The 14934-nt window shown below is 40.7% G+C and overlaps 1 protein-coding gene across 1 annotated transcript; it reads right to left on the bottom strand.

Moving 5' to 3' along the window:
- Window positions 1-1486: 1486 nt before the first annotated feature.
- On the bottom strand, window positions 1487-12977 carry LOC134405752 (vomeronasal type-2 receptor 26-like). Its single transcript, XM_063137005.1, has 6 exons — window positions 12760-12977; window positions 10142-10313; window positions 6024-6887; window positions 5170-5397; window positions 3345-3471; window positions 1487-2388 (listed from the first exon to the last, which is right to left on the bottom strand). Exons 1-6 carry the CDS (start codon window positions 12975-12977, stop codon window positions 1487-1489), a joined length of 2511 nt encoding a protein of 836 aa, XP_062993075.1.
- Window positions 12978-14934: the final 1957 nt, after the last annotated feature.

Raw genomic sequence — 14934 nt, 5'->3', positions numbered from 1 at the left:
CTGAGGCTTGGCTTACCTTACCTGAGGCCCCAGTGAACGCTCGGTAGCCTATTTTGTTTTAAACTGTTGTCTGTGAGAATCAGCAAATCTCAGGATCAAGGCAATCACTTTTCCTAGGGTTCATTACTGCTTTATAGCGATATTGAAGTGCGCAGACAACTGTTGGGGCCCATTGACACATCTACACCAAGGAGGATATAACACTATGAAAGTGGTATGAAAGTGGTATATGGCATGTGTCAATGGGCCCCAACAGTTGTCAGTGCACTTTAATACCACTATACAGCAGTAGTGTGGCTCCTGCCTTTTATATACCGCTTTCATACCACTTTCATAGTGGAATATCCTGCTTGGTGTTGATGAGCCCATAGACACAAAGGATGCTATTAGATACAGGGATGGCATATTGCTTAGAGAATTAAATAAAGTTTTACTTGGTAAAGCCTTTTATCTGGACTCTAAGAATGTGTGTTCTTCTTTGAAATAAGCAGGGACAAAACTTCTGATACAGATTTGTTGTAAGTTTAACTATTTCTGTATTAAGCATTAATTATGTGGGTTCATGTTACTTTTTCCTAGTAAGAAACTTCTATTTTGTTTTAAACTGTTGTCTGTGGGAATCAGCAAATCTCAGGATCAAGGCAATCACTTTTCCTAGGGTTCATCTATACCATGCAGGATATTGCACCATGAAAGTGGTATTAAAGTGGTATTTAAAAGGCAGGAGCCACACCAAGCAGAATATAGTGGTATGAAAGCGATATATGGTATGTGTCAATTGGCCCCAGCAGTTGGCAGTGCACTTCAATATTGCTATAAAGCAGTAGTGTGGCTCCTGCTTTTTATACCACTTTCATAACACTTTCATAGTGGAATATCCTACTTGGTGTAGATGAGGCCCTACTCTGCACCAAATGTTACTGGACAGGAAATGCAAACTTGTCATAAATACTAAATGAGGGTTTACTAACTCTACAAACACACCTTTCCAAGCAGAAAGGCAAAGTGGTTAATAAAAGTTAATTAAAAATAGAAAAAAATAGGTTTTATAATAAAAAATAGATCAAGCTAGAAACCTGAGAAGACAGAAGGTACAAACAAATCATAACATTTAGCAGAATAATAAAAATAACTTGTAAGTCATTGACATGCAAAATCACAGGCAAATAAAGAAAAATAACTGCAATTACTAAGAGATCTTCCTTGGGGAAATTATTCTATAAATGAAGCATCATAACCCAGAAGACTCTGGCCATAGCTAGACCTAAGGTTTATCCCAGGATTGTCCTGGGGTCAAACCTGTTCATCTAAGTGCCACACAGGGCATCCAGCGCTCAGGCAGGGACAAACCCAGGATGATCCTCGGACAAACCTTAGGTCTAGCTACGGCCTCTGTTGCCAATTACCAAATGTCCTCCTTCAGAGAAAAAGAGTCCCTGGGGATGGCTGCAAAGTTTGAGTGCTTGAAAGCAATTTTTTCAAAATTTTAATACTTCCCTTTCATTAGATGCTGCCTGTTGTTTAGCTCAGGTTTCACCACAATGATATAGCATTTCGGGGGGAAGATACATCCCAGTAAGCCAGCACTAGAGGCCAATATGGAGAAGATCTCCACAGCCACCATGTATTTTCCTTTTGTGCTGAGGTAGGTTGGGACAAAGGTCAACCACACACTGCAGAAGACCAACATGCTGAAAATAATAAACTTGGCTTCATTAAAACTGTCTGGCAACTTCCTGGCTAGGAAAGCCACAGAGAAGCTGACAATGGCCAGGAAACCCATAAAGCCCAGAACACAGTAGAACATCGTGACTGATCCTTCATTACATTCCAGTATAATTTCATCAGTCATTGAGTGCATGTCAACATCTGGGAATGGGGAAGAGGTTGCCAGCCACACAATACAAATCATGGTTTGAGTAACAGAGCAGGAAAGAACAATGGAGCTGGCCGTTCTTTTCCCCACCCATTTCCTCTTTCTGGAGCCCGGTTTGGTGGCCATGAAAGCTAAAACCACAATGACTGTTTTGGCCAACACACAAGAAACAGCCACTGAGAAGATGATGCCAAAAGCTGGTTGTCGAAGGAGACACATCAATGTATCAGGTCGTCCAATAAATAGGAAAACACAAAGGAAGGATAGCAGTAGAAAGACGAGGAGAGCATAGGTGAGATCCCGGTTGTTGGCTTTGACTATGGGAGTCTCTTGATGCTTAATGAAGATTCCAATCACCAAAGCTGTGATAAAAGAAAATAAAAGAGCAAAACTGGCCAAAACGATCCCCAAAGGTTCTTCATAAGACAAGAAAGTTATGCCCTTTGGGATGCATGTATCCTGTCTGTGGTTTGGATAATGATCTTCTAGACATTGAGAACAGTCATCCATGTCTGAAAAAGAAAACCTGGGTTTCTATACATAGCAGCCTGGTGTATAGTGCATTATATTAATCAACACTTTGGGTCACACAGCTCTGATGGAAGGAGCTGAAAACTAAAGTTATCTTATGTGAACTGCCCAGATAGCTTCAGCTATGGGGCGGTATACAAATGCAATACATAAATAAATAAATACATAAATAAATAATAAAGTACAAGTTTACATCCTTCTGAAATGGGGGTTGAGACCTTCTCAAGCACATGTAACCCAATGGAAAGACCTAATTAATACTCCCTATCTAATTCTAGACTGTTAAACATTTAGCCATACAATTTTATATGTCTGTATTGGTATATGAAGTTCATCGCCAATAGGTCATTTTATGCTTGGTGCCAGTTGTGTTTTCATGTCATATTGTTTTTTGATGAAGTAGTAACAACAACAATCTTCTTAGTTGAAGAGAAACCATGATCTTGAGAAATTACTGATCAAAGGAAGTACAAATCCTTCACTTGTTGTACATTCCATTCTTGGTTATTTTAAACTATGAGTTATCTCTGGCTCCATCTTATCTGCCTATATCATCATACTTTTGCTGTTGTTCTTAGTCAAAGGAGGTGCTAAACATAAGAATGTGCAATATCATGCTTTACATCAGATTGTAATGTATCATGAACAATCACTACTTCATCTGAATTGTAAACCATCTTTTAAACTTGTGGGATATTTATTCTTTATTTATTTGTATCATTTATAAACCACTGAATATAATAAAATTTCTCAACGGTTCACAACATATGAGAGTTTATGCACCATGAAATGCACATGGTTGCTCATGATAGATAGATAGATAGATAGATAGATAGATAGATAGAGGTAGAGGTAGATATAGATATAGATATAGATATAGATATAGATATAGATATAGATATAGATATATAGATATATATCCCAAAACACCTCTTACCCTTCTGGCTGGAAATCTTCCCTTCTGGACATGCCAAGCAATCATAGCAGCAAAATGGCTCTCTTTCCTTTTTTTTCTTGCTAAAACCTTCATAACAATTGTCATTACACAAAGAAAGGGGCTGTGCCTGTCCATAAATAAGCAAGAAGAACATTTCAAATATTTTAATACGTCCCATTTACATTTTAGGTATTTGAACTGTGATGAAGGATCTACCCTTAAAAAAAAATGTTGATAGCTCAAATTGCATCATATAACACCACCATTTCCAGAAAGGACTTGGTCTGCAATGGGCCATTGGGACTTCTACTATTACTGGAGTCCTTTAAGGATGTGTTTATTTCCAATATCTGTACCATACCTTTAAAAAATTCTCCAGATAGACTAAAAGTACAAGAAAAGAGAGCAGTCCTATGATCCTTGGAGCAGTGCCCTACTGATCATAGAATAGTGGAATTTGTTTCCTGAAGCTATAACCTTGGGAGTATAAATCTAAGTGGGAATTTCCTCCTGTCCAGCCATCACAGAAACCACTTTGAGTGAAAAGGGGGCCTTCCTATGGGAAGGGAGGCAGATCGAAAGATGTGGATCTAGGTTTACCTCCAGGTAAGTGAATGAGCTGGATGGGCTCAGGAGGCCCATCTAACTCCAAATAGCAAAACAAAGGAACAGGAGGCTGTAAAAGCCTCTGCTGCTCCTTCTGCTCTGCCTGTCTCTGTCCTTAGCTAGACCTACCTGTTAGCCCGCAATGGAGGAAGGAAGATCTCGCATTGTGTTTAACACGAGATCCCTCCTCTGTTTACATGCAATGTGCGATGATCTCAGAAGGAGAGGCATTGTGCCCAACATATTTGGGGGGGGGGATTAAAGGGCCAGCAGTGCATGAACACTCATGCGCAAAAGGTAAGTGATTTTTAAAATTTAAATTATTTTCCCCGCTCCGCCCACCCTACCCCCGATGGGTGCAGTGGCTCCTGGCTCCTTGCGAGCAATCACGTGAAGCCAGGTCAACCCACAGTGCCCTGCCATATGATCCACAGTCTCAGGCTTAGCCCAAGGCAGCAGAAAAACCAGGCCTAAAGGGGAGATCGAGATCCTGTGGTAAGGGAGGGATCATCCCTCCCTGATCCCAAGATCCCCTGTGCTTCATGTGGATGCACAGGGATGATCCCGGGGATCGCTCCGGGATTTCACCCTGTCTAGCTATGGCCCCTGACTAGCAAAGCACATGATAGACCAGAGATGGAAGAGCAACATCTGGAGTTCTGGTGGACATTTTTGCCACCATGCAACTTGCCCCCCCCCCCCCCGCCAACAGGCCACAAACATCCATGGCTATCAAAAAAAGGGGTGGGTGGGATGAAAAGATAAATAAAAGTAAAAATAAAATGACCCCTGGAAGTGCTACAGAACACCACAAGTAACAAGATTAATTTGTTTTCAAACTAATGTTGACACTTTGGGCAGTCTGTAGTGGCTCTGGATGCAATTACATAATAAAACAAGGCCTCCCTCTAAATTTGAAGGACTGGCTCAGTGCCACATGGGGGGACAGGGGACTTAAAGCCCATGGGTCATGTGTGTCCTTCCCCTGTGATCAATGGAGGAATCCAGAGTCAATGGAGGAATCCAGAGTCAATAGGAAGGGGAGCTTTTCTCTTCCATCCCCAGAATAAATGGATCAGTACCCCTCCCCCACCATACATGTGGCATAATGCTTAAGAAACACATCCCCATTGGCATTCAGTTTGGCCCAAAAGAGATGAAACTGTGTCTGAATAGTGAAACCTCTTTGAACCTGAAGATGCATGTACACAAGTCCGACCTGGTTAAAAATGCTGGGCCATGTAATGGAATCCTCATGAATGCTGAAGACATTGTCTGGGGGAGCCCATGGATCAATCCCTCCAACTTTGACTCTAAGAAAGGACTGGTTTGGGAACATGACCCAGTTGATAATATCAAATCCAGCTACTAATTCCCCATTTTCATCAAAGAAAATCTTTTCCCCAGCACTGTTGTTGAAAGAGACCCTTCTCAGAAAATGGTTGATCTATATTGGAAGGAAGGTTGAAAATTACTTTATAACGATGTATAAAAAGAGTCAAGTAAACAACAGTATGATAATCCTCAAGATCTTGAGCCTCTTGTTAATTAGCTTTCTTCAGGTTAATATTCCTTAATAGTAATAGGACTTTTGTAGGAAATGCACTTAAAAGACTTTATTTTACAATAGCATTATGAAGTCAAGACAAGGTCCTCTCCAGAAGCTTCTAAACTAATGAACATGAAACCTAAGGAGGAAACAAACCAAACAAAAACAAGATGCTTCCCAGTTCAAAGCCCACTTGTGAGAAAGGCCGTAAACAATTTGGAAAACCATCCTGTCTCTTTTCAGACCAGCTACAGTGAAGATTGGGGGGATCCACCCATTTTATTCACAAGCAGAGCATGTGCAATTAAGAACATAAGAACATAAAAAGAGCCCTGCTGGATCAGACCAAGGGTCCATCTAGTCCAGCACTCTGTTCACACAGTAGTCAAGCATCTGTCAATGCTTGGCCAACCACAACAAAGCACTACCTGCTTATACAGGTAGCTTTTCTGCATGGTCTAGGAACTGATGTTGCAACCACCAATATGGTGAGATGTCCTGCATATGTTTGTTTATAATATTACCTGCCACAGTTCCTGATTCTGTAGATTTTGCCTTCCTCCAGCAGCTGTTGCCTCCTTCCATCCTTGCTTGGATTTGTGTAACTGCATTGACTGCAAAGCATGTGCCACAACATAGGCGGCATTGTATATGCTGTAGCTGTGGGCAGTCATGCTCATCTCAAAAACGGAAGCAGGAAGAGCCTCAAGCTTCTCCTCCCCAGTGCAGGTTTTCTCAGATTGTGGATGTATTTCAGATTTGGGGAACAAACATATAAATGCCTGCTCCCAGAAAAACTTGATAAAACCATCTTGTTCTCCTGAGGAAGGATTCCTGGTTTGAAGGAATTCCCAGAATCCCAACACCTCCTTTGTGTGAACTGCAAATGACAGAGCACCATGAAGGAAGCCAATGTTCCAGTATCTATCTATGGAACTAGATGTGAAATCCATTTGGGCTGTCATCATCCAAATTTTTGTCTTCCTTGGTATATCCTCCACTTCTGAAAACTGGAGAAATGTTTTCAGAATCATCATAGTCTCTATTTCACCATATAAGACCATGACAGTGGCTGTGCTTGCCATGACAACTTTGTAAATTTTGAGTGATTCATCCATCATATTGCTGAAGTCAATATAAAAACTCACTGTTGGGAATCTTTCTATGAAGTCAAAGCAGATACCGTGGTGGGAAAATGTGGGAAGCACATCATGTACAAACCTCTCCCCATTGTCATCGTTCACAGAAAGAACACCAATCCACGTCCACCTGAAATGCAGTAGAACCTGGAGAATGCCACTGTGTTGATGGTCCCCATTTGGAAACATTGGTTGGAAGAAAACAGCTTGGTCTTCTTTATTCACGACAGGTGCAGATCCATATGTGAGCTAATAAAAAAAAAGATACAAGAAAATAAAGGAAAAAGCGTGTGTGTGTGTGTGTGTGTGTGTGTGTGTGAGAGAGAGAGAGAGAGAGAGAGAGAGAGAGAGAGAGAGAGAGAGAGAGAGAGAGATTTTGCAAGCTGTAATGATTGTCCTGAGATCTCAAGATGTGTTCTGTTCTCCTTTTTTCCACCATTAAGATTGTTCCATACCATTTCCTTATAGGCTTATAATTTATAATTTTGACCACATGAAAATTACCATGTATATTTATGTATTTCCCCCCAAACATGCATTTTTCAACATGGGCCTTAACACTTGTCAGTGCACTTTAGTACCACCAGTTCACGTCATAGTTACTGATGAGGGCAAAAGCCAAAATCTCCCTCTCTCCCTCTCTCCATCTCATTTTTATTTATTTATTTATTTACTGAATTTCTGTACCGCCCGATAGCCGAAGCTCTTTGGGCGGTCTGAAAAAGTCAAAATCATAGAATACAACCTATGTATAAAACGTAAACCGCAATATAAAAATACAACCAGAATAAAACTGAGCAGCAATGCAGAGATTTAAAATACAGATTTAAAACAGCAAGCTAAAAGACTAGGATGGTAAAATGTTAAAATACTGGGAAAATAAAAAGATCTTCACCTGGCTTCAGAAAGAGTATAACGGAGGTGCCAGGCGAACCCCTCTAGGGAGCTCATTCCACAGCTGAGGTGCCAAAGCAGAAAAGGCCTCCATCCTGCCTCACTTCCTTTGGCAGGGGCTCATGGAGAAGGACCCCTGAAGATGATTTTATGGTCCAGACAGGCACATGTGGGAGGAAGCGTTCCTTCAGATAAACTGGCCCCATGACATTTAGGGATTTGAATGTTAATACTAGCACTTATTAATTCTCATCTACACCAAGCAAGATATTCCACTATGAAAGTGGTATGAAAGCGGTATATAAAAGGCAGGAGCCACACGACTGCTTTATAGTGGTTATGAAGTGCACTGACAATTGTTGGGGCCCATGATACATCTACAACAAGCAGGATATAACATTATGGAAGTGGTATGAAAGCAGTATATGGTATGTGTCAATGGGCCCCAACAGTTGTCAGTGCACTTCAGTACCGCTATAAAGCAGTAGTGTGGCTCCTGCCTTTTATATACCGCTTTCATACCACTTTCATCATGGAATATACTGCTTGGTGTAGATGAGCTCTAGATCTTCCATAACTAACTATCTATCTATCTATCTATCTATCTATCTATCTACATCATCATAGATAGGTGACACCTATCACTTGTATGCTGGAACAGCTATCAGATGCAGAAAGTTTTCCTGAGGCCTTTCCGCACGTCGTACTGAGGCCGCTTCTATGCGACCCCAGTGCGACCCCAAACCGATCGTCTAGCTTACCTTTGGAAGAGACGAAGAAGAGGCGTCCTCAGTACGACGTGCAGAAAAGCCCCAGGACTGGACCACTTCTTGTAATAAAGGTGGAGGGATGGAAATTTGAAATATTTTTGCAGTATGGGCGGCAGCGAGAGATACTTCCCTGTGCAATCAGTATATCAATCAAAATTCTAAGCTAAATCTTTCAACTAACAAAAAAACTTCCACCTTCAGATATTTTTTTATTTTTGTGAAGTATGATTTAAACATGCCTCCCTGCAGCTTAAAGTGGCACATTCTAGGCATATTTTATAGTGTAACATAGGGTGACCATATTTTGGAAACCAAAAAGGAGGACAAAATGGCCGCCCTCAGGAGGCATGGCCACCCCAACATGCCCACCCCCAAGGCGGTGCCAACTCAACATGTCCGGCCTCCAAGGGGGCGTGGCCTCGGTCACATTTATTTATTTATTACATTTTTATACTGCCCAACAGCTGAAGCTCTCTGGGCGGTTCACAAAAAGTAAATGATAGCAACCAATGAGTAGCAAAAGCACACAACTACTATAATAATATACTAAATACTAAAAAAGGAACTTTCACTTATATAAAACCATTTCTTTATTTTTTATAACATAATAAACAACCACAACAGTCATAGTACTAGGTGACCATATTTGGAAAACCAAAAAAGAGGACACCTAGTGTGTGGGGGGGGGAACAGCTTTCTGAGTCCTGCAGAAAGTACGTTATTCCCCCGCCACCTTAAAGAACCAAATTGGAGTGGAGGAGGGGAAAGGATTTCATTCTGCACCACCACCATCCACTCCAATTGGGGCCTTTTCTATAATGTCCACGAATGACCTACTTTCCCCTTTAAGACCTCAATTGGAGCTCGGGGTGGGGGAATGATGTGCCTCAAGAAAGCATGTCATTCCCTCCTGCCATGCTAATGACAGCCTTAAAGGGGAAGGTGTGTCATTCCAGGACATTATTGAAAATGATAGAAAATCCCCCCTGACACCATGGAAAGAACAAAAACCAGGACAAATCCGGGGAAATCCTGACAGTTGGTCACCCTATGTAACAGGTCTAACTAAGACCTGAGAAAACATGCAGGCTCTCTCCATTGCTATGTCCATGATTATATGCATGGATAAATGGAACTTTTTTTTCCATAAGCCATACAGATGATTTTCCCTACTCAGGATTTTCCCTTGAAGCTTGAAAATGCGGCAGTCAGATTAATAACTGGGACCAGAAGGTCCGAGCACATAAAAGCAATTCTGGGCCATTTGCATTGGCTGCCTCTATGCTGGTTTTAACCTATAAAGCCTTACTTGGATTGAGACCGCAATACCTGATGGAATGCCTCTCCTGACCTGAATGTACCCGGACACTACAATCAACACCTGGGGGGTCCCTCTGAGTGCCTCTTCCAAGAGAAGCTCAGAAGCTGGCAACAAGGGAGAGGGCCTTTTCAGTAGTGGCTCCCTGACTCTGGAATGAGCTCCCCACTCAGGCCTACCTAGCACCAGCACTATCATCTTTTCAGTGCCAGGTTAAGACTGTCCTCTACTCCCAGGCATTTAATGGCAATATGATGGGGCACAGATGCCAACCATCTAAACAAGTCTAGTATTCAAACTGTTTTTAGTTGTCTAAATAGTTTTAAATTTTGTATATTTATATTGATATGCTGCAGCTATTGGGAGGTATAGAAATGAAATGCAATAAATGAATCAAATCATACAACCGTGACACCATTTTCAAACTCCCAACAACAATATCGTATCACAGGATGCAAAGGAATTATGAAAGCAGTGTGAAATAGCTTATTAAATTACCATGTTCCATGCGCACTTCTTACCTGTGGAATTTTGTAGATGCTCAGTATGGTTGACATGTGGAGACAGATGTCAGGTCCCCCAATAGCTGCAACTGGATGGCTCTGAAAGCCACAATTGTAGTTAGGGATGACTCCGCCTTGTGTGGAGAGAAGTTCCATTGAGGCTAGATAGGTCCATCCTGGACTGAAATTGCTATTAAAGATGTGGAAGCCCAATGTGATATTGGGTAAGATCTGGTTATTTTCATTGATCTCATTTACAGCAAATGTCAAAGCCAGAATGTGCTGGTAGTTGTGAGTCACAAACCTGCAACAAAATTATTATTATTATTATTATTATTATTATTATTATTATTATTATTATTATTATTACAACAATATTTATATATTGTCTTTCATGATCAAATCATAGATTTGTCTTCAAAATGTATTCAAACAATAATGAAAAAACACATGGAAACAATAAAGAAGTAATACCGAGCTAATGTATTACAACCTGCAAATGTTCAGTATACAGATACATTTTCAACAGACACATAAACACAATCAAGAATGGTGCCTATCACACTGCAGAGGGGAGACAATTCCAAAGTCAGGGTGCCACAACAGAACACCGACCCAACTACTAGCTTTCAGATGTACCCGTGTAGGCCACAGTGACAAGATAATCAGGAGGCCCTGATCTGTAGATCTCAGGGCTCATCTACACCAAGCAGGATATTCCACTATGAAAGCGGTATATAAAAGGCAGGAGCCACACTGCTGCCTTATAGCAGTATTGAAGTGCACTGACAATGTTTGGAGCCCATGACACATCTACACCAAGTAGGATATAACACTATGAAAGTGGTATAAAAGTGGTCTATGGTATGTGTCAATGGGCCCCATCAGTTGTGACTGTACTTCAATACCACTATAAAGCAGTAGTGTGGCTTCTGCCTTTTATATACTGCTTTCATAGTGGAATATCCTGCTTGGTGTGGATGAGCCCCTTGTGAACAGGTAGATCAATATGGGAGAAGGTGCTTCCGCAGATAACCCATGTTACATGTTGCGTTACAGTCCATTTCCTTCAGAATATGACATCTGTTACATTTCAGCTCAATGCAGGTTTAATAAATATTAGAAGAAGAAGAAGAAGAAGAAGAAGAAGAAGAAGAAGAAGAAGAAGAAGAAGAAGAAGAAATAGGAGATACTTATTTAAGACCAGAGTCATGTTCACTCAAGCTCCACAAAGCCAAGAAATTGAAAGCTAAAGCTGATCCTTTAGTCGATGTGCCCCATGATCAGTACTGATGTTGTGCAATGTCACAAATGGTGTTTGCTTACATCTTATATGCCAGGCACTAACACATTCTCTTGGTCTTTGAGACTCAAATCCAGATGGAATGGAGTGCCTGGGACCAGCAAAGATGTCATGTTTCTTAAATCGATAGAGCACTGCACCATCAATTAGCTAAAAGGAAATACGTTTTACAGTGCTTTACCTGTGACATGGAGTTGGACTGTAAAGGTCCCTTCCAACAATATCAAACATTATAATTCTATATGGATAGTATTGATTGACAAGTGCATACCTGTAACCTGGAATGGTAGCTACAGTTCCATGATAGCTTCAGTTGCTATATGTTTCTTTCAGAAAACAGACCAACCTAGGACTTTTGTCCACCACTCTGTTACTGGCAACCATTCAGGTCCAAGGAGGTGGTGGATCTGGAACTAACCACAGCATATTGACTAAGGCCAGATCTACACCTTGTGTCAAAATGTTACGGATGTGGAATAAAAAGCAGGAAATTACACCATGAAAGCAGAATATGGAATGTGGATTGTGTCCCAACAGTTATCAGTACACTTCAATACATCTAAAAAGGAGTAGTGAAGATCTAGCTCAGATAATGTTTGACACTAAACAGCCAAAACGTCCCAGTAGTTTGGAGCTTGGGTGAATAAGACAACATGTTAAACCAAAATGTGTGGGGGTTTTTAATCGACTATCATTTATAACAGTTGCAGTTCCAGCCTATCATCCCATTTCCCAGAATCATAGGGCTTAATTCTGTGTAAGGTTAACATAAGGACCTTAGTTTCTTTTCCTGCCAGCTTCATCCTCAACCAGCTTCAAAACATTAGGCTGGATCCCAGGTAAGTTAGTTTCATTTTGGTCCCATAGAAATCAGTGGAAAACAACAAATCCCATAGATTTTGGAAGAAATGAATTGCAACTTCAAGTAGATCTACACCAAGCAGGATATGACACATTGAAAGCAGTTTGAAAATGGTATATGGAATGTGTCCTGGGCCCCAACAGTTGTCAGTGCACTTCAATACTGTTATAAAGCAGTAGTGCAGACCCTGCCTAACTTTATCTGGATCCATTTGTAACTTCTGTAGTGTCTATAATTAGAACTGATTAGATAATAATTGGTATAAAGGGGCTTGGGCCTCATTTTAATCAAACCCCCACCCCTCACCATACATCAGCATTGAGAAAGAATACTGGAATCTTGGAGCAGACATAGATCAAAACATCCTGATATTTTTTAGGGTGGGAATTTATTATAGGCTGTTTTAAGCCACCTTGAATATATTTGGATTGAAAGACAGGGTATAAATATTCAAGGAAACAAACAACTTACACATGATCATCAACAAGTTCATAAGAGGGATATTTATCAAAGGGGATTGAATTGGAAAACCTGTGGACTTGAGAAATAATGCCACCAATGCTGAGGTCTCCAGACTGATAATACTTGTGAAGAATTGGAAGAGGATCACGGATATTGCATTTAACAATAGTGACCTTGCACACCACCCCAGGCAGAAACACTAATAATGACACCATGAATCGCACCATCTTGCATGACAAAGTTCCTTCTGTTTAGTAACTGAGCTGATTCCACATTGTCATTTCAGTATCCATCAATAGCATAGCATGACTCACTCAGCTGATTTGAAGCATGGACTGTATGGTGTAATATATAATTGATCAAAAGGATGAAGTCCTCTCTGTCTCTAGCCCGGCTCTGAATGGCCCAGGGGATATTAACAGGATTCTTCATTCTTGGTTCATAGTTTTGTCTCTAATGTCCTTGTTATTTCCCTAGGGATTTGGAAAATAAGCATGGATAATCATTTTTAATTTGATAATTACGGGGAAGATAATATTCAGAGTGTTTCTTCTTTGTCATATTTCAGAAGAAAGCATGTTTATCAAAAACTCAACAGAAAACTTAACTGGTCCAGAGGTTCCCCAAAGAAAAAGAAAGAAAAAAAAGCTCCAGAAGGGGGGGGGAGAGAGAAATCTTCAAAAATAGACCAGAATGAGTTTACAAAGTCTTTATTTGTAGAGAGTCTCATCATTTGCCAGTATCTCAGTGAAGTTTTTAAATATAACCCCACTTTCCCTATCTGAAGTCATGAAACAAGTTGTTGCCAATTCTTGCTAAACAGAAGGTGTCATGTCCTACTTCTGGGTTTGCCACAAGCAGCTAGTCAGCCACTGTGTGAACAAAATGCTTGACTAGAGAGCTCCGGCTATTGGGCACTATAGAAATGAAATAAATAAATAAATAAATAAATAAATGGACCCTTGGTCTTTTCTAGCTGTTTTTATGTACTCAAAATGTAAAGGCACCTGTGTTCAGTGGGGGTTTATTAGAGTGACCATATGAAAAGGAGGACAGGGCTCCTGTATCTTTCAAAGTTGTATTGAAAAGGGAATTTCAGCAGGTGTCATTTGTATATATGAAGAACCTGGTGAAATTCCCTCTTCTTCACACCAGTTAAAACTGCAGGTGCCCTGCCCTCTTTTAAATCTGGTCACTCTAGTATAGCTCCTGCAGCTTTAACTGTGGTGATGAAGAGGGAATTTCACCAGGTTCTCCATATATACAAATGATACCTGATGAAATTCCCTTTTCTATGCAACTGTTAAAGATACAGGAGACCTGTCCTCCTTTTCATATGGTCACCCTAGGTTTGTTATTCATAGGATTGCATACTAAAATAATCTGTATTAAATGCAGTGTGGGATTTCCAGCTATATCTGAGTAAACAGAAACCAAAAGTACTGATAAGTTAAAGAAATGGGGTGGCCTTTATTATGTTTTGAAATGATAAATCAATACATTCTGATGTATACGAAGTTGTTTCTTCTGTAGCGAGTCCTTGAATCCTTGAAACATTTTAATATAGCTGAAACTATTATTTTAAAATGGGGTGGGGGAGAGAGAGACAGAAACATGGGTGATTCATTTTGGAAATGGAAGTGGGAAGGAGACACATATATTTGCCTGTTGGGAGGATGGAGCTCAGTGGCATTTCTGTGGTTGCACTGAAGGAGCCCATCACGAAATCTGTCTATCTCAACAAAGCGTACTAGTGGTGTTGCTGCACTTACTTTGATGGTAATGCTCTGAAAGCAAAATAAAGCAAGAAATAAGCAAGCAATACTCATTCTGGATTCACCACCCATTTTATTTATTTATTTATTATATTTATATCCCACCTTTCTTCCTCCTTAAGGAACCTAAAGCAACATACATAATCCTCCTCCTCTCCATTTATCCTCACAACAACAACCCTGTGAGGCAGGTTTGGCTGAGCGTCTGTGGGCCTTGCTGGACTTACCTGTTAATCCGGTGAGAAGGAGCGAGGCCGCACTGCAGCTAGCGTGGGCCGTCACCCCTTTCTACACGTGAGATGTGACGGGGTAGGGGAAAGCCCCGTCGCGTCGGCCATAAAAAAAAAAAAACTTAAAGGGGCCATGTGCGCAGGAGTGCACCAACGATAAGGTAAGTCTTTTTTTTAAA

This window comes from Elgaria multicarinata, chromosome 11, assembly GCF_023053635.1.
Source record: "Elgaria multicarinata webbii isolate HBS135686 ecotype San Diego chromosome 11, rElgMul1.1.pri, whole genome shotgun sequence".
Classification (NCBI taxonomy): domain Eukaryota; kingdom Metazoa; phylum Chordata; class Lepidosauria; order Squamata; family Anguidae; genus Elgaria; species Elgaria multicarinata.
The sequence above is the reverse complement of the archived record's forward strand: the minus strand, read 5'-3'. Positions and strand labels throughout refer to the sequence as shown.